General features: G+C 61.1%; 1 protein-coding gene across 4 annotated transcripts; it reads right to left on the reverse strand.

Moving 5' to 3' along the window:
• Positions 1-68: 68 nt before the first annotated feature.
• On the reverse strand, positions 69-22,082 carry FZR1 (fizzy and cell division cycle 20 related 1). 4 transcript variants are annotated; one of them, XM_072721801.1, is made up of 14 exons: positions 21,882-22,082; positions 10,123-10,245; positions 8,361-8,486; positions 8,206-8,269; positions 8,001-8,128; positions 7,418-7,500; positions 6,597-6,780; positions 5,970-6,035; positions 5,366-5,468; positions 5,096-5,280; positions 4,744-4,977; positions 4,149-4,253; positions 3,448-3,540; positions 69-3,052 (listed from the first exon to the last, which is right to left on the reverse strand). In XM_072721801.1, exons 2-14 carry the CDS (start codon positions 10,189-10,191, stop codon positions 3,011-3,013), a joined length of 1,482 nt encoding a protein of 493 aa, XP_072577902.1. In that variant the 5' UTR covers positions 10,192-10,245; positions 21,882-22,082; the 3' UTR covers positions 69-3,010. The 4 variants fall into 4 exon arrangements, with proteins under 4 accessions (XP_072577902.1, XP_072577901.1, XP_072577904.1 ...); XM_072721800.1 differs by having other exon boundaries at positions 3,439-3,540; XM_072721803.1 differs by having other exon boundaries at positions 8,361-8,430; positions 21,882-22,038.
• Between the last annotated feature and the right edge of the window lie 942 nt (positions 22,083-23,024).

Consider the following 23,024-nt stretch of genomic DNA (forward strand, 5'->3'; position numbering starts at 1 on the left):
CACGCACTGCTCGAGGGACGGACCCTGAGCCCACGACGCTTGGGGAGGGAACCAGACACGAGGCCACATGGTGTATGAGTCCATTTATGTGACACATCCAGGATGGGCTCCTCCACGGATGGAAAGGGGGCTAGGGGCGGGGACAGGGATGCTTCTGGAGTGGTGGAATGTTCTGGAGCTAGAGATGGGGGCAGCACAACTTCATGAATGTAGTGAAAACCACGGAATTATACACTTTCAGATGGTAAACTGTATGTTACGCATATTTACCACAGTAATGAAAAATAGAACGAGAACCGCAAGACCGGCCTGCCCCCCTCCCCCCTGCTCCTGGCTGCCTGCATAGCGCCTCCTGCTGGCCCACGCCGGCCCTGCTGTCCGAGGGGTGGAAGCCCACACCCTCCCCATGGCCTGGTCCCCACTGCCCCCGACAGGGCTCCTCACCTAGAGGGAAGGGGCTCTGGGTGCTGTGCCACATGTGGGCAGCTGCTCACTGTAGGGGGCTCATCCCTCTTCCCAAGACCCCCCGAGGCTCCCTGACCTGCCAGGTCCTACCCGGAGTCACCTCCCCTCTGGCCTGGGCTGGCTTTCCTCCAGAGACACAAAACCTGTTGCTTCCTCCCCTCCCCTCGACCACATCCAAATCCCTCTTCTATGATCCTCTCGTCAGCCCCCGCACTGGCCGCTCCATGCCGCCCCCCCATGGCCTGTGCCTCACCCCCTACTACTACTAAATCCCACTCCCTTCACTGCAAAAGCTACATTCATGGATCAACAGAAACCAACCTTGCCCGTTGCCCCCAGCCTCCTCCCCTGTGGGAGATGCTGGGCCAGGGAGATGCCACACTGACTGGCCTCCGTTTCCCTGTGTAGGGTGGAGGTGGTCGGAGCACCTGTCTCACCTGAGAGCTGCTGTGCGGCCCCCTCACCCCGTCCTCATCTGCTCCTTCGCCCCAGCCCTCCCTCCACCCCACCGTGACCAGCCCCTGCACACACAGGCCACTACTCTGGCCCATTCTCCTTCCAGATGGTAACCAGGGCTGAGTGCCTCTTCCCCACGGCGGGGCTGCACCCTGGCTGGGCCACACCCACGTCCTCAGCCCCCGGGGACCCTGAATTCGGGGTCACCAGCACCTCTTACAGACTACAGGTGAGTCTTCTCTATGGCCGGCTCACCCGGGGTAAGCTGCCTGCGCTGTCTGTGACATCTAGACACCCCGGCCGAGAACCAGACAGACAAGACAGATGGACAGCCAGCCCTAGCAGTGCATGAACCCACGACTGGTTTAATGACAACGATGCTGCACTTCACAAGAACAAGGCTAGCTCTGCACCAGGCGCCCCTCCGTCCCCAGCCCCTGCACTTAGCCCCACGCACACTTGCGGCTGCAGACACACTTTGCGCCCCTCTCTCTATCCCAAGGCCCAGGCCCAGTCCACAGGCTGGGGGACACACAGTCACGAGCACGGCCAGCTCCAGGGCTCTGGCAACTGCACGAGGTGAGGGTGTGGCAGAGTCAGGATTATTTTCTTAAAAAAAAAAAAAAAAACACTCAAAGAACGACCAATCAAAATACACACATCTATGTACACTGTCCCTTGTCGTCCCTGCGGCAGGCAGATCAGGGCTGGGGAGGAGGGGTCCCTTCCCCAAGTTCAGGCAGGTTTGGCTGATCGGGAGCTGTGAGCGCTGTCCCCCCCGACCCCCCAGTGGGTAGTGGGTGAGCCACCGCTCCTGCCCCACCAGGCTTAAATTTTCTGGGACTGATCTACAAACAAACAAACAAACCCAAAGAAAAATCACAAGTACATATATACACGTGCACACACATGGCCACAGGGACCTGGAGGGGCTCCGTGCAGGCCTCCCTGGCTCTGCAGGACCCACCTCGCCCAGGCCTGCTCCACCCCGTCCGCTCCATCAGCACCCCTTGATCAGAGGCACGGCGGGGGGGGGGGGGGGCGGGGGGGATGCTCACAACCTTGGCCACGCCCAGGCTCTCCCTTCCTCCATTTCTCCTGGTCTGGAGACAAGGCAGGAGTGGATGGGCCCATGGGGCAGCTGGACAGAGCAGAGGGCCATGAGGCAGGCTGGGGGAAGCTCAGGAAGTATCTGGAAGGACCTATAGGTACCTCCTCCCCTGGCTGCCCCAAGGCCAATGGCACCAATGGCAGGACCCAACCAGGGGGCCTAGGGTGTGGCCAGGGGCTAGGGAGGAGGGCCAGATGCCCACAGGAACCCTCTTAGGGTCGAGTCTGCCCTTGGGTTACCCTGACTGGCTGTCCAGCAAGCCGCGAGAACCCGAGTCCTGCTTGGGGACAAAACAGGGCTGTGACCCCCGTTAGTAACAAGGACAGTGCAGGGTCAGGGTAAACACAAGACAGCCGATGGACCTGACTCGTTTTCCTCAGACAAGTCCATCTCAAGATGTCGTCCTTCGGCACGGAGACTGCCCAGGGCCTGCTCCTGACGTGGTGCCTCTGGAAGAGTCAACGGCGTGGCTGCCGGGGCAAGGACAGCAGGACCAGCCGCAGAGAAACCTATCAGGTGGCTCTGTCCCTTCGATCCATGTGCTGACCTCGGCAGTCCGCCCAGCCCCAGGGGTCTGTCCTGTAGGCATGAGTGGTGGTGGCGGTGGCGGCGGCAGTGGCAGTGAGCACGTGCTTCTGGGAAGAGCATGCAGCCCCGACGATGCAGCGGCGGACGCAGATGGAAGCAGGCTGGGTCCCAGGAAGTGTCCATCGTGCTCCGAGCACAGCAGCCAGATGGTCCCTGCTGGGGCCACCCAGGATGGAGGGAGCCGGGCCCCCTCCTGCTGGTGCCCGGCCACGTCCCCGCCCCAAACACCGGCTGCCAGGGTTCGCAATCAGGCTTTAATGAGAATCTTCGGGGTCTCTCCAGGCCCGACTCCCCGCCCGCCCCCTCTGGGGACCGTGAGCTGGGGAGGGGAGGGTCCATGCACGCCGACGAGAGGTGGTACTCTTCCGACCCGGATGGAGGCCCGAGGGTTTACCGGATCCTGGTGAAGAGGTTGAGCACTGACACGGATTCCTGCGGGGCACAAAGGAGGCACCGCTGAGCCTGCGGCCTTGGGCGGCCTCCCTGTAATCGCGGGCCACTCAGCCAGGCCACCCGGGCTAGGTGCCAGGCAGCAGGGGGGTGGGAAAAACCTCTGCCTGGAAGGCATGCGGGGCTTTGGGCACAGGGGCCTGTGGGCACCGTTCCCAGGACCCCGAGGTGTGTGGGGAGCCAGGCTCCGAGCACCTGGTACCACGTGGCTGGGGCTGCTCGGCGATGGGGAGCAGAGAGAGAGGGGACCCTGGGGAGAGTGTAGCTGACAGGGTAAACAGGGCTGGTCAGGCGGCGGGGTGAGGGGGAGCCCCCAGGACTGAGGCTGAGGGGACGCGCGTGGGGGAACATCTGGCACTGATACCGACCCACTTTACCTTTGTCGAACGGGTTTTGCTAAAGACGTTCCAGAACCTCAGTGTTTCGTCCCCAGCACCAGTGACTATGGCCTCTCCATCGGGGGACATGGCCTGTGGAAGGAGACAGACCCTTCCTCATCCTTTTGTCCTGCAGACACCCCTCCTTGGACAAAGCTACCGGAATGGAGCAGAGGGGCAGAAGGGTGCAGGGGGAGTTGGGGGCTCAAGGGGGTGGGCCCCACCGAGGCTGCATGACAGAGCGAGGTTAGAGCATCCTGGTAAAAATGCAAGGCCGTCCCCCACCCACCGCAAGGAGACACAGTCTGTTCTGTACAATTGGACAAATGATATGTGGGCTTAAACACAAAACATTTTCTTCTGAGAAGAAAAAAACAACGGGGCACATCTGGAGAGAGTGGTCCTTTCTCCAAGCCCGATCAAATGGTGGTCTGGTGAAATGTCCAGAGAGCAGCTGAGCACTCGGACCCGGGTTATCCACAGAGACTCCTTCCATGCGTGTGCACACACACAGATGAGTGGAGGAAGGCAGGGGCGGAAAACAGATTCCAGGTGGTGGGACAACCTGGCCTTTACAGATGTCCCCTACTGCAGTCCTGGAGGCCGCCCAGGCCGGGTGACGCTGAGGCAGGGGCTGCACAATGCCTCTCAGGCGCATGGGGCAGTGCTGTTCTTCCAGAACCCGGTCAGGGCAGACTCACCAGGTACAGGACCCTGTACGAGTGCCCGGTCAGCTTTGCCACCTGGGTCAGGGACGGGTACTTCCAGACCAGGATCTGGTTCTGTGAGTAGCCGTGCGTGCTCACCTGGGGGCAGAGAAGGCACTGTCAGAACCCAGGCCCCCCTTCGGTGGCCCCGGGGCTCAGATGCAAGCAGTGTGATGCTCCCACCCAGGCAGCGAGGCTGCCGGAGCCTGTGTCTTAGGCTCGCCAAGCAAGAGGCCACAGGGGACAGCCCTTGCTCCCTGTACTCTGGCTGACGGCTGGATTTGACCAGAGCCACACAGCGCCTGAGAGCTCTGTGAACCTCTCCAGTGCGCGCTGGGCGGGAGGGCCTGCGTCCAGAATGGGCACAACCAGACATTCCAGTCTTCCAAGACATGGGTGGCAGGCGCCCGGCCAAACCTCAGGACCCTAGGGGAAGCCTTGACTGGGCCAGGGCTCCCGGGCAGCCCCCACACCTGCACACCCAGGCTCCTTTGCCCCTGCCTCTTCACTGAGGGACCCTGACTGCTTTCTACCGAGGTGGGACGCATGCATGCTCCTGCCCGCAGGCCCTACCCAGCCCCGGACTCACCAGCTCGTTGGCGTGCTTTGACCAGGCGAGGTTGCACACCTGGGAGCCTGTGTCGATGCACTGCAGTGGCTGCCCTGTGAGTGTGTTCCAGAAGCGGATGCAGCGGTCAGCTGTGCCGCCGCCAGATGCCAGCAGCCCATGCTGGTGTGGGGACCAGGCAATGGCCTTCACAGCCGCCAGATGCTCCGTGTACTGCTGCACGGGGCTCAGGCTGGAGTGGTTCCAGACCAGCAGCTGCGGGGGCAGTGGCAGTGAGACCTCTGAGCTTGTCTCAGCGCCCCCGCACCCTGAAACACCTGTGGTGGAAGGGACTGGCCTCAGGCCAGGATGGCAGGGGGCCTGCGGTGCCTACCTTGTTGTCGTTGCCCCCTGAGGCGAGGAGCTGGTGGTCCGTGGACCACTTGAGTCCGCACACCTCCTGCCGGTGGCCCTGCAGTCGCCGCTCTGACTGCAGGGGCGGGGTCCGGATGTCCCTCTGCAAAATCATGCGGTCCCGGCTCCCAGATGAGAGCTGGTCAGCGTTCCAGGCCAGTGCCCCTAGAGGCCAGACAGAGGGCAAGGGAGGCTGAGGCTTTGCCCCCCAGAATCACACCTGTCCCCTGGGAACCGAGCGGCTCCTCACCAACGCGCGCCGTGTGGCCTTCCAGCATGGACAGCTTCTTCCCTGCAGCTGCATCCCAGATCTGCACGAAACCCTTGTGCGTGCCCACGGCCACCAGGTTCCCCTAAGACCAATCACATGGGGAGGGAGCAGACATCAGGCCCCACATGGGGACCTCTCCCTCACCCTCCTTGCTGCAGGCCATTTCTTTGCAAGATCCTTTGGGCCAAAAGGCTACCTCTCCTTGGAAACCTCTAGGAAGATGGTCACACCAATACACAGGTTTGTTAAAATCCAGCTAACAGACACACTAATCACCTGCGCTTCAATGTGCGGCTGCCACACCAGCTGTGGAGGCGAGGGGGAGCTGCCTGCAGGGGATCGAGTGTGACCCAGGGTCTCTGTGGAGGAGCCCTATAACTGTAACCATCTTTCTCAGGCTGGGGACAGGCAGGGGTGCCGATGCCACTCTTGGAGCTTAGATGAGTGACCTCCAGCCTGGGTTCTGGCTCCTGTGGGTCTCTGAAGCCCTCCCAGCACTGTGAAGGGCCCCTGCCAGCGAGACCAGGTCAGATCTCCCCTGTGCCAGCCCTGCCCAGCCGGGGGACGGGGCCTGTGTACTTACCCGTTCAGACCAGCCCACAGATGTCACTGAGTCCCCTTCCACTGAGAGGTCACAGAGCCGGGTCACCTGGGGAAAGGGGACATGGTCAGTGTGAGTGGACATACTGCCCACTGGGCCTCCGGGAACCCCCTTACCATCTGTTCAACCACCCCCCCGTCCATCCCCCAAACACCCATTAATTTGCTCAGGCCTGTGGGCCCTGGTGTCAGCGCTGAGACGCAGGGTAATGCAGCTGGAGTGCTCAGGAGGCTGCACGCTGGGAGGGGACACACAGCAGCACAGACCTAGGGGAGGGGCGCCCGGGTGACAAGGCACCATGTCATGGGTGCAGGGCACCAGCTGCTGTGGGCAGAGGAAGGGTGGTCCTCTCTTTGGGGCGGCTTCACTTGCCTCCTTGGAGCCCACTTGCATTCAGTTTTACTCCTGACAACAGCCCACTCCGAAGAGCAGTGGCCTTAAACCCCAGCTGCCACTCGGAGAGACCCGCTGCCAGGGTAGGTGGGTGGACCGCCACCAGGAACATGGCCCCCTCGGCGGTCCCCAGGCTGCGCCTCTCCCGCTGACACAGGCGGAGGCCGACTGAGACCCCCACTGCCCCCCCAGCACATGCTCCCCGAGCAGGGCCACCTGGCTGGTGCAAGCGCTCCACAGGTACACGCAGGTCCCCAGCCCCACGCTGAGCACATTGAGGGATGACCAGTCCACCAGGTTCAGGTAGAAGTCGTCCTGCAGCTCCGGGGCATCCAGGACCTTGAAGGGGATCTTGGAGATCTTGCGTGTAGGTTTCCGTGGCGACCGCAGTAGCTTCTGACTACAGAGAGATAGAGGCCCCCTCGTGGGTCTATGCTGGTGTAACCTAAGGCAACCACGGTCTCCTCCCCATTCTGCAGCCCTAGAAGCCGTAGGCTCCCTCTCAGGGTCTCCTACTCACCGGGCCCTGACTCCAGCCGCCCACGCGATCCCAGGCTATGGGTGACCCAGTGGCCACCAACCTCTCCACCATCAGATGTTTGGCCGCCTGGAGCTCTTTTTTTTTTTTTTTTAAGATTTTATTTATTTATTCATAGAGACACAGCTAGAGAGAGGCAGAGACACAGGCAGAGGGAGGAGCAGGCTCCATGCAGGGAGCCTGATGTGGGACTCAATCCCGGGTCTCCAGGATCACGCCCGGAGCTGCAGGCGGCGCTAAACCGCTGCGCCACCGGCGCTGCCCTCGCCTGGAGCTCTGACAGCCACATCATGCCCTTCTGCCTGGCACGTCCTCTGGGGACCCCTCCCTGACTCCTGTGCAGGGTGCAATGCCACGGAGTCTGTGCTGCATCCTCAATGTGGGAGGTGCCCCGGGCCACCGCTGTACCCTGAGCCCAGTTCTAGAACCAATCTTGGCTCCTAAGCACCACTTGGCCACCCGCCCCGTCCCATCCTGGCCCATGCAGGCCCAGACTCACCTTTTGTTGCTGACTGGGGACAAGGAGTAGGGAGACACATCGTTGCCATCGTCAGGGCTGGAGCGCTTGGTGCTGAGGGAATACTGGGGGCAGGGGAGGGCAGACAACAGCTGAGTGGAGCCTCAGCCTGAGCTCAGGGACCTCCCACTCAGAGCCCTGGTGCCCCTGCCCAGCTGGCGGCTGGGCAGGAGTGTGGGGTGCACACTGACCCCGGGGGGAAGCACTGGCCAGAGGCATGGCCTGGGCTCTGGGGATCCAGAGAAGCAAACCAGGCCTCATGCCCGAGGCCTCTGGACTGTGACTTGCCAGTGTCCACTTCTCCACCCCCCCAGCCACCAGCACCCCAGCCATCTCTCAGGAGACCCAAACAGGCTCCGACACTGCCCCGGGGCTGCCCCAAGGCTCTGGACCATGCACGTGAGACCTGTTCCAGGGCTGCCTTCGTGGCAGTAGGAGAGCAAACTCTTGGCTGGAGGCATGGGGTTAAGCGGCTCCCACGGGGAGCTCGGGAGGAACAAGTGGGGAGGGCAAGCCGAGTGGCCTGGAGCGGTGCAGGCTGCCAGCGGGGAGGCAGCAGGCTCACCGTAAACAGACCCTTCTTCTCGGGAGTGGAAGGCTGCAGCCGGCGGTCCTCTGTCTGTGGGTCCTGCACCTTCTCGATGCCGGCTCCCAGCAGTTCGTTCTTCAGCAAGGCAGAGTAGGCCAGGCCGTCTGCGGGCAGGGGCTCCATGAGGCCAGGGAGGGGCTGGGGGGGGCGGTGGCTGGGGCAGGGGGACCGGACTCCTGACCTTTGCCGTTGTCTGACGTGGCATCCTTGGCTTTCCGATTTTGGCTGGGGGACTTCTCATTCTCCTGTGGGAGGGAGGGAAAGGAGGCAGGGCCAGCTGGAGCAACCTGCCCAGCCCACCCCCCCAGACCCCCTGCCCTCTGGAAAGCCCCTCACATTGATCCTGTGGAAATTCACGCTCCAGTTGGCACCAGCTCTGGAGGGGATGAAGCGGTCTCCATGCTTGCTGGGGGAGGACACGGGAGAGTTGGCAGGCGTCAGGGTTCGCCGCATCTCCGCAACCTGCAATGACGGCAGGGCTGGTGCCTCAGAGCCCCCCAGCATGAAGTGCCAAGGCCAGCCTCTCCTCTCACACCCAGAGGCCGGGCCTAGCCTGGCTCCTTGCACTCAGTCTCTGGCCACCGAACCAGGGGATTGATTTCGAGGTCCAGGAGGAGAGGTGAAATGGTAGGTGAGCCATGCGCTCGGTTTGGCGTGACAGGGCTTTTATTTCCCAGCCATCACAAACAGCTGGAGAGGGAACAGTACAGACCTAAGGCCCCTGACTCCCTGGGCACTGAGAGCTGCTGCCCCATCTCCATCAAACAAGGACGGTCCCTCCACAGAACCTCGACTCAGCAGAACCAGGAAGTGGGCGCGGGGGTATAGCTCCCAGCCAAGCAGCCCACCCCTCTCAACTGTTGTAGGAATGTCCTTTCTCTCTTTTTTTCTTATACTTTATTTACTTATTTGAGAGAGAGCGAGCACAGTGGGGGGTGGGGGGCACAACTCTCCACTGAGCAGGAAGCCCAATGGGGCTCAATCCCAGGACCCTGAGATCCTGACCTGAGCCAAAAGCAGATGCTAAGACCCAGGCACCCCTGGAAGGTCCTTTTTCTATAAGGGATCTGCTGTGGGTTCAACTGTGTCTCCCAGAAGGACATGAAGTTCTATCCCCCAGCACCTGGGAAGTGACTTTATTCAGACACAGAGTCTTTGCAGGTGTAATTCAGTTAAGACAAGACCATCCTGGGGGCGTCTGGGTGGCTCAGTGGTGGAGCATCTGCCTTGGGCCCAGGGCGTGACCCCGGGGTCCTGGGATCCAGTCCTGCATCGGGCTCCCTATAAGGATTCTGCTTCTCCCTCTGCTTGTGTGTCTGCCTCTCTCTGGGTCTCTCATGAGCAAATAAATAAAATCTTAAAAAAAAAAAAGACCATCCTGGAGTGGGATGGGCCCCAAATCCACACCTTGTGTCCTAAGAGTCAGAGACGCCAACACAGAGAAGGGGACATGATGATAAGGCAGAGATGGGAGCGATGGCTCTGAAGCCAAGGACTGCTGGCCACATCAGGAGCTGAGAGAGGCAAAGGATGCCCCCACGGGGCCCCCAGAAGGAGCATGGCTCTGGGATACCTCGGGTGGAGCCTGACCGCCAGGCGCCGAGCTTAGAGAGTGCTGAGGGGAGCAGCAGGTACAGCCTGGGGCAGGTCAGGAGCCCAGGACACAGGTGGCATGGCTGAGAGGGGTGGGGCACAGGAAAGAGGCACCTCCAACTCTGCTGGGTTCCTGCAGATAAGGACAGGGCCACCTCAGGCCACCATCACACCTCTGTCCGGTCAGGCGAGCCCCACAGCTCTGAGCCCCTGGGCCCTTCACCTCCTTCTCTGGAGACTGGGAGGGCAGCTCATGTCCCCTGGCCCCCTAGGCAGTCCCGAGCATGTCCCCACAGGAACAGAGGGGAAGCCGATGGTCCATGAGGGCTCCAGCAGCAGAAGGCACACTGGCAGCCCGAGGACTCCCTGGTGTGTGGCTGTGCCTCTCACCTGCCCAGCACCCCATCCCCTGCAGGCTGAAGCCCAGTGGCTCACTGCACCCCTCCAGCCCCCAACCGCGTGGAGCCAGGACTGCACCAGTGGGGCTGCGGTGCCAGGTACTCACGCAGGGCATCGTGTTCTCATTCTGGACAACAATCTGCCGCAGGAGGCGCCGCTCATACTCCTGGTCCATGGCGCCGCAGGGCAGGCACAGCCCGCCGGCCAAGGTCAGCAGGCCAAGGTCAGCCTGGAGCAGGAAGGACGGAAGAGGTCAGCACCAGTGAGGAGCAGCTCCCTCCACTGCCTGGTGACCACAGGAAACCCCGTGGTGACGGCCGAGTCCTTCTACCATGTGTAGGGCCTTCCTCCCAGGAGCCCAGGGTGCACCCCACAGGCCAGAGAGGCCCCAGGGGGATGGGACAGGGAGGACTGGGACTCCTCTGAGGGACCGTCTGCCAGACCTCCTGGCTTTGTCCTGGTTAGTGCAAGTCTCTCATCTATTCCCGGGCCACGGGGCTCACGCTGGGACCACCCCTCCAACCCATGCACCCCATCGCGCTGCCTTCCTGCTTCAGATCCTCGGAGGCCACAAGCTGCCCCCAGACCATGTCCAGCCCTGAGGTGGGGGCTGGATAAGAGCTACCGTCTCAGCATGGATTCCTCCCTGAATGGGGCAGCCTCTGGGTCCTAATGCAAGAACTGGACCACAGTCCTCAACCTACAGGCACTTGTGTGTGCACAAGCGGGGTGGGATTCAGCAGCTCCACTCTGCTCCTGGCCAGTTTGCAGAGCTCACACCCACCTCCCACTGAGTTCATCCCAGCTCAGAACGCTTCTCTGAAGAGGAGTAAGAAGAGGGGGAGGCAGAGAAGAGTGTTCTAGAAGGAGGAACACATGGAGGCAAGAAAGGGCTGTGCACAAAAGGGAGGCAGTAGCCACCTCTGAGAGGATGCTCTTTGCCATGAGGCCGGACACCAGGCCCACTGCCAGCAGTTGCTTCCAGAAGCCAACATGAAACATTTGCCAGCCCTACCTCCCCAAGAGCCTCTGGAGGCTGATGTAAGACTTTGCAGGGACAGAGCCTGGCACAGAGGGGGCTCGGAGGACTGCAGCTTCCCCAATGCACCTGCTCTCTGGCCCAGACCCTCTGTGCACCCACAGTCACCATCGCTGGTCTACTCTGGCTGGAGCCTGGGTCCATGACAGGAAAACATCAAGTTAAAAGACAAAGGCTGGTCAAAAATTGTTAGTTTATGAATTCCAAGGTGTAACACCCTGGAGACGTCAATACTCGCCTTTAAAAAAACTGTGGCAAAAGACACATAAAATGAACCATCATAACCACTGTAAGTGCATAGCTCAGCAGCACGATCACACTGTCCTGCAACCACCCCCAGCATCCGTCTCCAGAACTTTCTCATCTTCCCCAAACTGAGACTCTGTCCCCAGGAAGCACGGACTCCCCGCTCCCATCTCCACGAGCTTCCGGAGAAGCCACACACACACAGCCACGTGCCCCATGATTCCACTTGTAGGCACACACCCAGGAGGGAGGAAGGCAGAAGCACGCCGGAACTAGTACTAACGCCCTGACTAGCATTACTCCTAGTAGCCACTCAGAAAAAGACTCCCCAGTGTCCGTCCACAGATGAAGGACAAACAGTGGGGGCCACCCACGCACTGGATGTTACTCAACCTTAAAAAGAAAGGACGTTCTGATGCCTGAGGACACTGCTCTCAGCGAGAGAAGCCAGACACAGGAGGACACCTCCTGTATGACCCCACTCATAGGGGGTCCCCAGAGGGTACTGTCCACTTTTCCTGAGAAAAGTACTAGCTTCACCTCACCCGGAAGGGAACAAACCTGGGTGTATACCACTCGGCCCTCTCCAGGTGTGGCCACACCAGGATTACTGAGGCCAATCCAAGTCCCCAAACGGCCTCTCTGATGGGTTCCGGAACTGGTGGCTGAAGGGCAGGCACAAGCCAGTTCAGTCTTTGACCCTCACCTGCTATCATGGGACACAGAGGCCGGGCCTGACGTGGTCCAGGCCCAGAGCCGGACACTCAGCCAAAGCCAAGCCAACTGGACTCAAATCGGAGGCAAAAGAACGTGGCCACCAGCCACCACGGTGTGTCCCACAGCTTGTACCATGTTAGCAGGCTCGCACATCTTAGCTGAGGCTCCCAGTGCGTGGCCTCACAAACTGCGTGCTTGCACTACCACCTCGTGCACGTGGACATGTGATGGCTGAGCGAGGGGCAGCAACACCTCAGGGTCACGTGGGGGCAGGGAAAGGGGCGCCTGCCCAAAGGCCTGACTGTCCATGGCCACCAGCCCCCAGGGTCCTCCCTCCACTGGGCCTGGCATTCCTCTGAGCTCCCCCGGCCTCCGTCCTCCCCACAGGGGGGCCACAGAGTGGGCCTCCTGCTTGGTGAGCAAAGTGGGGCTGAGGCCCTCTGGCTGGGGTAAACCTGTGGGAACAGCCATCCCCTTCTTGGCCACCACCCCCCTTGCATGTACCCTGAATGCCCCAGCAGGGGTCCCCAGACTGGTTCAGCCCATTTGTCACTGAGTTCAGAAGTGAGTGATGGCTGTGTCCCTCACTTCTCTGGGGGTGAGACCCCTTTTCTCACCTTCCCCTTCCAGGCCAGCTCCATGTCGACCTACTGGTCTGCCCCAGGAACAAACCCCAACCACCGTGACCACTCCTGGGGCGGCATGCCCATACGAATTTCTGTCCAGGCCAGAGATGCCCATTCAGAAGACAGCCCTGAGAGTGAGGCTGGGCCACATGCACACCAAGGCTGAGCTCCAGGAGGCCAGCAGCCACTTTGAGGACTGAGAATTCCTTCCCAAGCAGGAGGAAGAGGGACCGGAAGAGAAGCAACCATGGCTCCATTCTGGTAAGTTCTACCATTGAGGGGTACTTTCCCAGAGTTGGGCCAATCAGCTGTCTGCTCCCCTTTGCAGACAAGGAAACGAGGGTTAGAGAGGAAGCTATCTCCCTTGGCCACTGTGTGCAGAGTGAAGCCCAGCTGGCCCGCCAGGCAGTGAGCCCTGGGGGGACCAGGTGAAGGCCATGTGCAGTCCCTACGCTCAGGGGACGCCCCTCTCCGGCTCTCCCCAGGCAGGGCTGCTCAGGGCCAGGGGGGCTTAGGGGAATGAGGAGCCTCAGCACGGGGAACAGTCACACTGTGCACTACGGGGCTCTAAACCTCTCAGCCCAGGTAGGCTCACTTCCAATGGAAACCAGACCCCCTGCTCACAGAGCAAGGCCACCACGCTTATGTCCTCAGGTGACTCCCTGAGGACAGCAGGGCCCAGGAGAAACGAAGTGTCCAAAAGGCAAGACAAACCACAAATGGTTTTATTTAAAAGATGACACAACCGGGAGAAATATGTGCCAGGCGCGGGAGACACAGAGAGGTGCAGGGTGGGAGCGTGGCCTTCCTGAGAAAAGATGCCCACCCTCGCCAGCAGCTGGAGGGCAGCAGGTGCCCACCTCCGGCGCCCCCTCGGGCCGCCCAGCCGCAGGGAGAAGGCAGGCTCACGCGCTCCCCGGCAGGAGCTGAGACCCAACTTCTAAGGACAGCAACTTGGCAGCTGCTTCCTAATTTTCAAACGCACATCCTTTCTGATGCAGTAGCTCTGCTTCTAAGAATTTGCCCGTAGTAGCTGTGTGTGCAAAACCACGTGTCCAAGGACAGCGTCGGCAGGCTCGTTCCCCGCCAGGGGACAGGGCAGCCAGCGTGGCGCCAGCTCCCTCCGGGGGCCCGGGGCACATTGGGCAGCCCAGGTCGGCTGTGGGAGACACCGAGGGGGCAGGGGCCCGGAGCAGAGGGAGCCTGGTTTCCTCAGGTGCGTCAGCTTGTATTTCTTGGATTCTGTGTCCCGTGAACATGTTCACCAAAGAAACAGGCCGGTAGGGGAAACGGAGCTGCAGGGCCCAGGGCCGGGGTGCGGCCAGCAGGGCACCCCAGCCTCTGCCCCTCAGACAGAAGGTCCTCCTGATACAATACCCAACAGCGTGCGGTGATGCTTCTGTGAACGAGCTGTCATCTGCTTCCCTGCCCCCGCCCCCAGGGCTGAGCCCGAGCTGGAAGGCAGCAGGGGATCTGGTGTCCAGGTCAGGTGAGAGGGGCCAGAGCCCTCGGCCACTTGCTGCCACTGTCCCCTCCACGGGGTACGGTCACTGGGGGACCAGTGAACCTAGCAAGCCAACCCTTAAGAAGGGGGTCTCCTGGGGCAGCCCCGGTGGCGCAGCGGTTTGGCACTGCCTGCAGCCTGGGCTGTGATCCTGGAGACCCGGGATCGAGTCCCACATCGGGCTCCCTGCATGGAGCCTGCTTCCCTCTCTCTCTCTCTGTCTCTATGAATAAATAAATAAAATCTTAAAAAAAAAAAAAAAAAGAAGGGGGTCTCCCCTTCTCTCGCAGTGGCCCCCGGAATGAAGAGCCAGGAGGCCCACCTTCTGCCCCTGCCTCAGACGAGCTTCCAACCTGCACGCCTGTTCTTCTGGGAGATGGCCAGCACCCCAGTCACCTCACAGGATGAGGAGGTTCCCACAGAGCAGAAGCTAGAGTTTGCACAGGTCAGGGACTGCCCAGGCCCCCCGGGCTCTGGGCATGTTCCTCACCCATCCGGGGCCTGAGAGCAGGCCCGTTCCCACCGGCAGCAATGGAGCGCAGCCTCCGCAGCTCCCCGCTAGCCCCGACCTCGCCCAGCCCCGGAAGCGGTGCTCATGTGGCTTCCACCGACTGGGAACTCAGCAAGGATGGCTTACTCTAGGCGTGACCCAGTGGTTCTTGCTGGGACCATCCTCCTTCCCCAACCCCTAGGGGACACTGGGTGGTGTCTGGGGACATGTGTGGTCGTCGCGACTAGGGTAGTCCTGGCATGGAGGGGTGGGGCCAGGGACACCCTCTCAGAGAGTGGTCCGGCTGGAATGTTCACAGTGCCCGGCAGACCTGCTCTGGGGCCAGGCCAGGGAGACCAGCAAATAAGGGAGATGATGAGACACGTGGCTGTGCCTGGCATCAGCAAGGACCAATGACACAACATGTGGCACTTCCACCTGCCTCCCAGCCTCCCGGAGCAGGGTGCAGTCATGGAGGGTATCGCAGGGGCACTGGCCTGGACACGTAGCAGTCCCCTCTCCAGGCCTGGGTGCAGCACAGGCCACATCTCCTCCCAAGTTCGTGCTGGGCCCAGGACGGAGCACTCTGCTTCCAGAAGCAGCTCACCAAATTTCAAGTTCTTGAAGGTCCTGTTTATCTCGAAAAACCGGTCCCTCCTGGGTTAGAAGTTGTAAGGCTCTTCAATAAGCCAAAAGAAATGAAATGTCCCCACAACAGGGCTTTCACGACTTGGTGTTTGAGGATGACCTTGGCCTGGGTGTGGCTACCTATGAAATGGAGTACACCAGAGGCTCTTCCCATTGCGGCGACCACATGTCCTTGACACCACCCGGCGTCCCCTGGCAAACTGTCCTGGGTGAGGGTAACTCCAGTTTCTGTGGGAGAAGCCATCTGCAAACAGGTCGAGGTCAAGCGGCACCTGGTATTACCCACACGGGTATGAAGGAGCCTGTGGACACACACCCTGCCACGTTCCATGTGGGCACAGGGCTCCAAATGAACAGGATACCACTCTTGGCCCCTGTCACAATGACAGCAGCAGATCCTGCCCCCACCCTTCCTCGGGCCAGCATAGCTCCAGGTCCTCTACTTAATTCCTCCCCCAGGTGCAATGCTATCTCCCTTCCACAAAGGAGGAACCAGCTGGGAGCACCCGTAGCTGCTCAGATCATGCTGCTGCACCAGCGGGAAGAGTCCCCAGGCCCAGCACCAGAGCCAGCTGCTTGAAGATCAAAGGCCTGCTCTGGATTGGGGCATCACATCATACCACATGTGAATATTCGCTGGTGGTTCTTGCAGGAACCATCCACCAATAAGGAATATACTGGTAAATGGCTGTGGGTTCCCTGGGAACTGCCACCACAGGGCATAGCCCATCACAGGACCCCTGAACTCTCCAGAGGAACGTGCACCTGAGAGATCCACAGGCAGAGGCTGCCAGAGACCCGGGGGCAGCTCTGGATGTTCCCACACTACCGACTAGCAGCCCTTTCCTCCTGAGAAGACCGGAGCGTCTTGCCGGGGGCCCAGGAGGTGGTCATATTCTTCTCAGCTGGTCTCTGAGAGGTTGGGGAAGTAGCACATGAGAAAGATTCAACGAGAAAAAGGGGGAGTTGTTCCATCTTCTGCTCACATGGGAGCCTCTGGCTTTGTTGCTTCTGTCTCCACTCAGGCAGACTTGTAAGCAGCCCTCACAGCAGCCCCCCAACACACACACACACACACACACACACACACACACACACACACAAAACCAACACCATACAGTCCTAGAAAGGTCTATCAGATAAAGATAAAGGAGAGCTTCAGAAAAGGGCAGACCTAGCTTTGAGTCCTGGCTTCAACTCCTACTGGCCCAGCAGCTTCTCTCTGAAGTGGGTTAAAGGGATATGGCCACCTACGTTGCTATAAAACTGGGCGGGACTTCTGTGAAGCAGCCAGCAGTGTGCCTGACCCAGAGGAGAAGCTAGGAAGTGGTGGCTGATCCCAGGGGCTCGGTGACAGGAGCACAACAGACCCCAGATATGCCTGCCTCCTGCTCCTCTGTCAGCAGTGTGTGCGGTCTGTGGCACGGGAAGGTTCCCCGGCAGCCACGGCTGCTGCTGTCCACTGAGGAGCTGGCCCCAGCTGCAGGCTGTGTGGCCAGGTGGAACCCCTTCTCCTCCCTCACTGCCCCTGCAGGGGAGAAGAATGGATCTCTCACAAGAGGGAAGACTATGGTCAGTAAGAGACGTAGAGCCATGTGATGGAGGGCTGGCTGTGGCCTCCAGACCTCAACTAGAATGCCAGCTTCTAAGAGCCCAATAGTTGCTGCACAGAATGGGATTTTTGAAGAGGGAGGTCCCCCTGGCAGAGGGAACGTGATGAGCTCGTGGTCCCTCACCTCTCACTATAGCAAAAGGCAAGGCCTGGAAGAGCTGGCATCTAAATGGCACCTAACACAGGTGCTCCTGACACAGGTGACAATGTGCCTCCCCTGGGGGGCTGATGTGAATCACCATGAGAGGCAAGTTGTTTCTGGGGAGGCCAGAAGGGGCCGGTGCCTGAGAAGCAAGTTCTAGCATGCATTCACTCAGCGAATGCTGACCCCCCCCCCCCCCACTCTGTGTGGGCAGGCCCTGGGCTGATCAAGGAGTCCTGTCCCCCAGGGCTGGCAGTCTAGAAGTTGTGGCTTTCTGGAGCAAAGGCTCTCCCTTTTTACTCTATGACAAGGGTCGTGAGAGCACACACCTGGCTCCCCAGATGAGCACTGCTGCTCTAAGCCTCAGAAACGGGCCCAAGGTCAAGCCACTCATCTCCCAGCTCTCGGCACTGCAAGGTACCCATTCCCCAGTGTGACGTGGTGAGACATCTGGGCCGCAAGGGCGTAGGGTCCACAGCAGCCCAGAGGATGCAAACCCCCACGCAAAGGAAAGAAAACTTGGCGACGGCACCTGAACGACGTATGCTCACTTATGTGACTGCAGCTGTGGTTTACGTCAGAGGGCCAGATCTCAAGGCTGGACAGGCCTTAAAGGCTTCAGAGTGAGCCCCCTCACGACTGCATCTGCTTGCACACCTGCAGGACAGGGAGCTGACCCCCTCAGGGAGCCCTGAGCATCAGAAAGTGCCTCCTCAATAGGTCTCACCATGGATCCCACTTCCAGGTCCCAGGTAAGGACAGAAGGAAACCCTAAAACCTAGTATGCTTTGGGCAGGGAACCCCAACCACCCCTGCTGACACTGCGGCCCCATCCTTCTCTGTGGGCAGCCATCATGGGCACCACAGGGGGCTGAGCAGCATCCCTGGCCCCCACCCACTTGATGCCAGAACACCCCCAGTACGATAATCATAAGCATCGCCAGACGTTGCCTCCAGGAGAGAAACCCTGCTTTACAGGAATCCTTAAGGGGAGAGTGGCTTCCCTCAGGCTCAGTAGACCAGCGCGGACCTTTCTCTTGCTGTTCAGCCTTAAGTGCAGACAGACAAGCTCCAAGAAGCAGTCAGACCCTCTCTTGCTCACTCCATCCTCTCCCCACCCCACCTCCCGCCCAGCCAGCATCTCCTTTTTTCCCCTTATCATAGGACACTATGCAAACACATGTCTGTCCCATGTAAATCAGTGGTTCCTTCCTCTGGAAAGAGAATATGCAAAAAGGCACCGGAATCTGGAAGGAATGGTCTGCTGCTCTAGAGAACTGCACATGTCTAGGGAGGCTGGGTGTAAGGAGCACGCTGGAGGCAGGAAGAGGGAAAGGGAACGCCGGAAGCACAGTCTACCAGGCCGGGCCATGTCCTGGGGCCAGTGGCAGGGAGGTGGGGCAGGACGGGGAGCCGGGAGTAGCAAGAGATGTGCCTCTATGGACCAAAGGTGGGGTCATATGGAAGGGAGCACTGGGGAGCAGGGGGACCAGACTGTGCCTGCCCAGTCCAGGTGAGGAAGCAGGTGAGCCTGAGAGGAGGGGGGCAGAGAGGATGGCCCCAAGTGAGGCTGGGGTGGGGAAGGTGCAAGGAAAGAGTGGCCTCTTCCGGGCTAACTCAACCCGGGTGCCTGCAGGACAACCAAACAACGACTGGCACCGGCCACATGGGCCTGGAGTTCTGGAGCCAGCCTCAGGCACCAGCAGCAAATGAGGACAGGAAGCTAAGTGTGCCCGCCAAGAAAGCATGTGGAGAGCAGACAAGCATCTGGGTTCAAATCAGAAATAAGGGTCGCCACACGAGAACCTGTACTCAACTGTTCGTAGAAGCTGTATCTGTAACAGGTAATAGGTGGAAACAGCCCAAGTGTCCAGCAACTGGCGAGTGGAGAAGCATAATGTGTCCCCCCACACAGGGGCAGATCACTGGGCCACGAACAGGGGCAAGGTGCCCACACACTGTCCCAGGGACGGGCCCTGGGTCCATGACACTCAGGGAGGGAACCAGACACAGGAGGCCCCACAGTGTGTGAGTCCACGTGTGTGACACATCCAGGACAGGCTAATCCACGGACGGGGAGGGGGCTCGTGGGGGCCGGAGGCTGGGGAGGGTATAGAACTGATGCATAATGGAAAGGTTTGTTCGGAATGATGAGAATGCTTTGGAATTAGTGGGGATAGATGCAAAAGCTGAAGACCACTGGCCTATGTACTTTAAATCGGTGAACCCTATGGTGCGGGAATTATATCTGAATAGATCTATTACCAACAAAAATTCAGCAAATAACGAAAAGAAGAGCCAGTGAAGGAGTCTGCTCACTGGCAGGCAGGTACACGAAGCCAGAGAGTGGAGTCCACAGTCCACTTCTGGGGGGCAGGGGTCATTTATTAGGCACGATGGTTGAGGACTGAACCACTGGTGGGACGCACCATGTGCTCCTGTACCAGTCTCAAGCGAGGAACCCATAGCAGGAGAAATTAGTCACTTGCCAAGGATGCATGGCTGCTGGGGACACGAATGTCCTCCATCCAGAACGCCAATGCCACATGAGAAGGAGCTCTGGTTGTATGTGGAGTCCCAGTGCTCAGCAGAAGGAGCTGCAGGACACATCTGGCTCAACACGCCCCCCACCCCCACCACGACACACACACCTGTGGCTGCTCTGCACACACCAAATCTCAGGCAGGTGCAGTGAGAGGTAGCCAGGGCGGTGACCAGTGGACTTGACAAGCAGGAGGCTACTAGGGCCTGTGAGGGACCAGAAGCTGGATGGTGGGAAGCAGCGGGGCAGAAGAGGGGCAGCCTAGTAGTCCTTTCCCAGCTCTTGAGGCCTCTGGCTCCCTGTGCCAACTCCCAGAAGGGGCCAAACGCACCCTATCCTCAGGCCACTCCCGCCCTTGAGCACCCACTCAGGCAGTGCTCTGGAGCTCCAGCCTTACCAGGCACTATGCAGGCCCTGGGGAGAGTCCCTGCCCTCAGAGGGCTCTCGGTCTCAACCCAGGCCCAAGTCTCCCCCCCCTCCCTGACACTGTGGATATTTGGGGCCATCCTGAGCACTGGGCGGGGAAGGGGGGCAGCATCCCTGACCCCACCCACTCGACACCATGAGCACCCACAGTCGTGATCACCACAGATATCCCAGACAGCACCAATGTCTCGGCTTGAGAACCTCTGCTCCAGGAGAGTTACGATGGCACTGCCATTCTGCTGGTTCCTAAAAGACCACGTCCCTTGATCTTGACACCTGACATGGGTCCCCAGGATCAGCCCTCCAAAAGAATGATCTGGGATCCTCGCCTGGCTCGGTGCTACCAGGCAAAAGGTCCCCACCGCCAGTCCCACTCTGGTCCTCACACCCACCAGGCCAGAGGCCCCAACCGAATAGCACGGGGAGATCTGCTGAAAGAGAGGACCTGGTGTGAGAACGAGGCAGACTGGCTTTTGAAGACTCACCACCTCCCCAGCTGCTTCCCAGCACTTCTCCCCTGGCCCCAAACAGCCACCACCACCGGCTGGGCCCCGGGGTCTGAGATTTCCCCAGAGAAACAGTCATGGGAGCCTGAAGAGCCAGCCCGGCTAGCTCCCCGGACACTGCCCACCACCCAGCAAAGCAACTGTCCTTTGAACCGAGAGCCATCCACGGGCCAGAAGCCTGGTGTGCAGAGCGGGAGAGCCCATCACCCTCCCTAAAACGCTCCTGGAGCAGTGGGACCCCGCTCACTCGGCACTCGGCGCAGCACCCTGGGCTCGCACGGCAGCCAGCCAGTCTAGTACTCCTGAGACGGAAGGGACCCTTGACCTCAGAGGCCAGGACGGCCCACGGGGAATTCTGGATGAACAACAGCCTAGGATGCGTTCTAGGGGACAATGCCCCGCTCTGAGGATTGTCCCCAGATCCCATCAGCCTCTAGTGTGCAGATCCCCGCCCTCCCCGGGAGGGTGGGGGGGACCACCCGACCTCCTTCATTTCAAAGATCCTCTCACCTGTCCCCGATTTGGGGTAAGGGAAACACCTGTGTATGTTGCGGTGGCCTGTTTCTCCTTTGGGTAAATCCTCCCCCACTGAAGGTGCGGGAAGAAGTTGGGGGGCGGGGGGAGGCGAAGGGGGAGGGTGCAGCCTCACCCACGGGAGGCATGAGGTCATCACTCCGCGGACTGGAGTGAGAGCAGGAGGGCCAGTTCCCAGTAGGCCGGGCAGCTGGAAGAGGGGATGATTTCTCGGGGACGACGACGCAGGTGCACAGGGCAGGGCCTCCCGCTTCGGGCTGGACTGGGGGAGCAGGGCCAACGGGTGGGGGTGGGGGGCAGGCTGTGATGGGAGCGGCACTCCACACTGGGGGCTCCCGGGAAGGGCCCTGGGATGACAGGGCGGCTGGGCAGCGGTGGGGGTCCGGGCCCCCACGGAGAGCTGGACTCGGGCGGGCTGGCGGCGCGGGGGGCGCACGGGGGGCGCCTCGGGGTCTCGGGGCCGCAGGGCGGGGGGAGGGGACGAGCCCGGCTGGGCCGTGACAGCCCCGGGGCAGCCTCGGTCGGGGCAGGGCTGGAGGAGGCCCGGGCTGGGCGCTTCTCGGGGACAGCTCGGCCGCGCCCTCACGAGCGGGGCTCGGGGGCTGCCGGCGGGGAGCTCGGCCGCGGGGGGCTCGGGGGGGCGACGCCGGCGGGGCGATGCGGAGGTCACCCGGGCCCGGCGCGGCCTGGGGGGCGGCGTCCGGGGCCGCCGGCTCGGAGTCAGGGGCCCCGGGTGGGCCCGCGCCGCCGTCCGGCCCTGCCCGGCTCGGGGTGGGGGGTCGCGGCCCGGGCCCGGGGGGCGGGTCCCCGCCCCCGCCCCGCGGCCGCCTCACCTGGCTCGCTCCGGTCGCCCGCTGGCTCCGCCGACCCCGCCTCTCCCGGCGCCGCGCCGGCCTCCGCCGCCCACAGCTGCACCGGCCGGGCCGCGACCGCCGCCGACGGGACCCCGGGCTCCGCGCTCCTTAATATGGCGGCGGTCGCTGTTCCGCGGCCTCCCGGAGCCCTCCTCCGCCGCGCGCGCTCCCGCGGCCGGCCACGCCCCCGCGCCGGCGCGCTGCGTGCGGCCGCCACGCCCCGCCCACCCGCGCGCCCGCGCCGCGCGCCCCGCCCCGCCCCCCGCGCGACTGCGCCTGCGCGCGGCGGGCATCTCGGGAGGACGTGACGTAGCCCGCGATTCGAATCAATACAGGAAGCGCGGCGCCAAGCGTTGCCACGGGCGACCGGGGCGGGCGGGGTCCCCGGGGCACGGCTGTGCTTCCTTTAGGTGGTGGGTCTGAGCGGGGGACGGGCTCGGGCGCGGGCACTGAAGGGCAGACCCTCCCCCCCGGGCGGGCGCGCTCCACAGCAGGGGCACGTCTGGGTCGGGCCGACCCCGCTGCCCCCGCGGGACGGTGGTTCAGTCCGCGGACTGCGCTCGCACCCAGCGCTGGCCCAGGGGAGGGACAAAAATCCCTGCCCCCCACATGGGCAGAGCATCCAGACACTTTGCAAACAAAATAGGTGGTCGATGACGGGCACCGAGGGGGGGGCACTTGACGGGAAGAGCACTGGGTGTTATTCTGTATGTTGGTAAATTGAACACCAATAAAAAATAAATTTATTATTAAAAAAATAGGTGGTCGAGAAGCTCGGAGAAGTTGCTCACCAGCGTGAGTCATCAGGGAAATGCAATCAAAATCACAGGCGGGGCGCCTGGGTGGCTCAGTGGGTTAAGGGTCGTCGGCCTGCTTCTCCCTTTCCCTCTGCCCGCCCCCCCCAACCTGTGGGCTTTCTCAAGTAAATAAATAAAAAACAAAACAAAACAAAACAGGCACCTGGGTGGTTGGTTCAGTGGTTGAGCATCTGCCCTAGGCCCAGGTCGTGACCCCGCCTAGGGCTCCCCCGCAGGGAGCCTGCTTCTCCTGCCTGTGTCTCTCTGCTTCCCTGTGTCCCTCACTAATAAAATATTTAAAAAGTAAAAAAGACAACCACAGTTT

Source organism: Vulpes vulpes, chromosome 9 (assembly GCF_048418805.1).
Source record: "Vulpes vulpes isolate BD-2025 chromosome 9, VulVul3, whole genome shotgun sequence".
Taxonomy (NCBI): Eukaryota; Metazoa; Chordata; class Mammalia; order Carnivora; family Canidae; genus Vulpes; species Vulpes vulpes.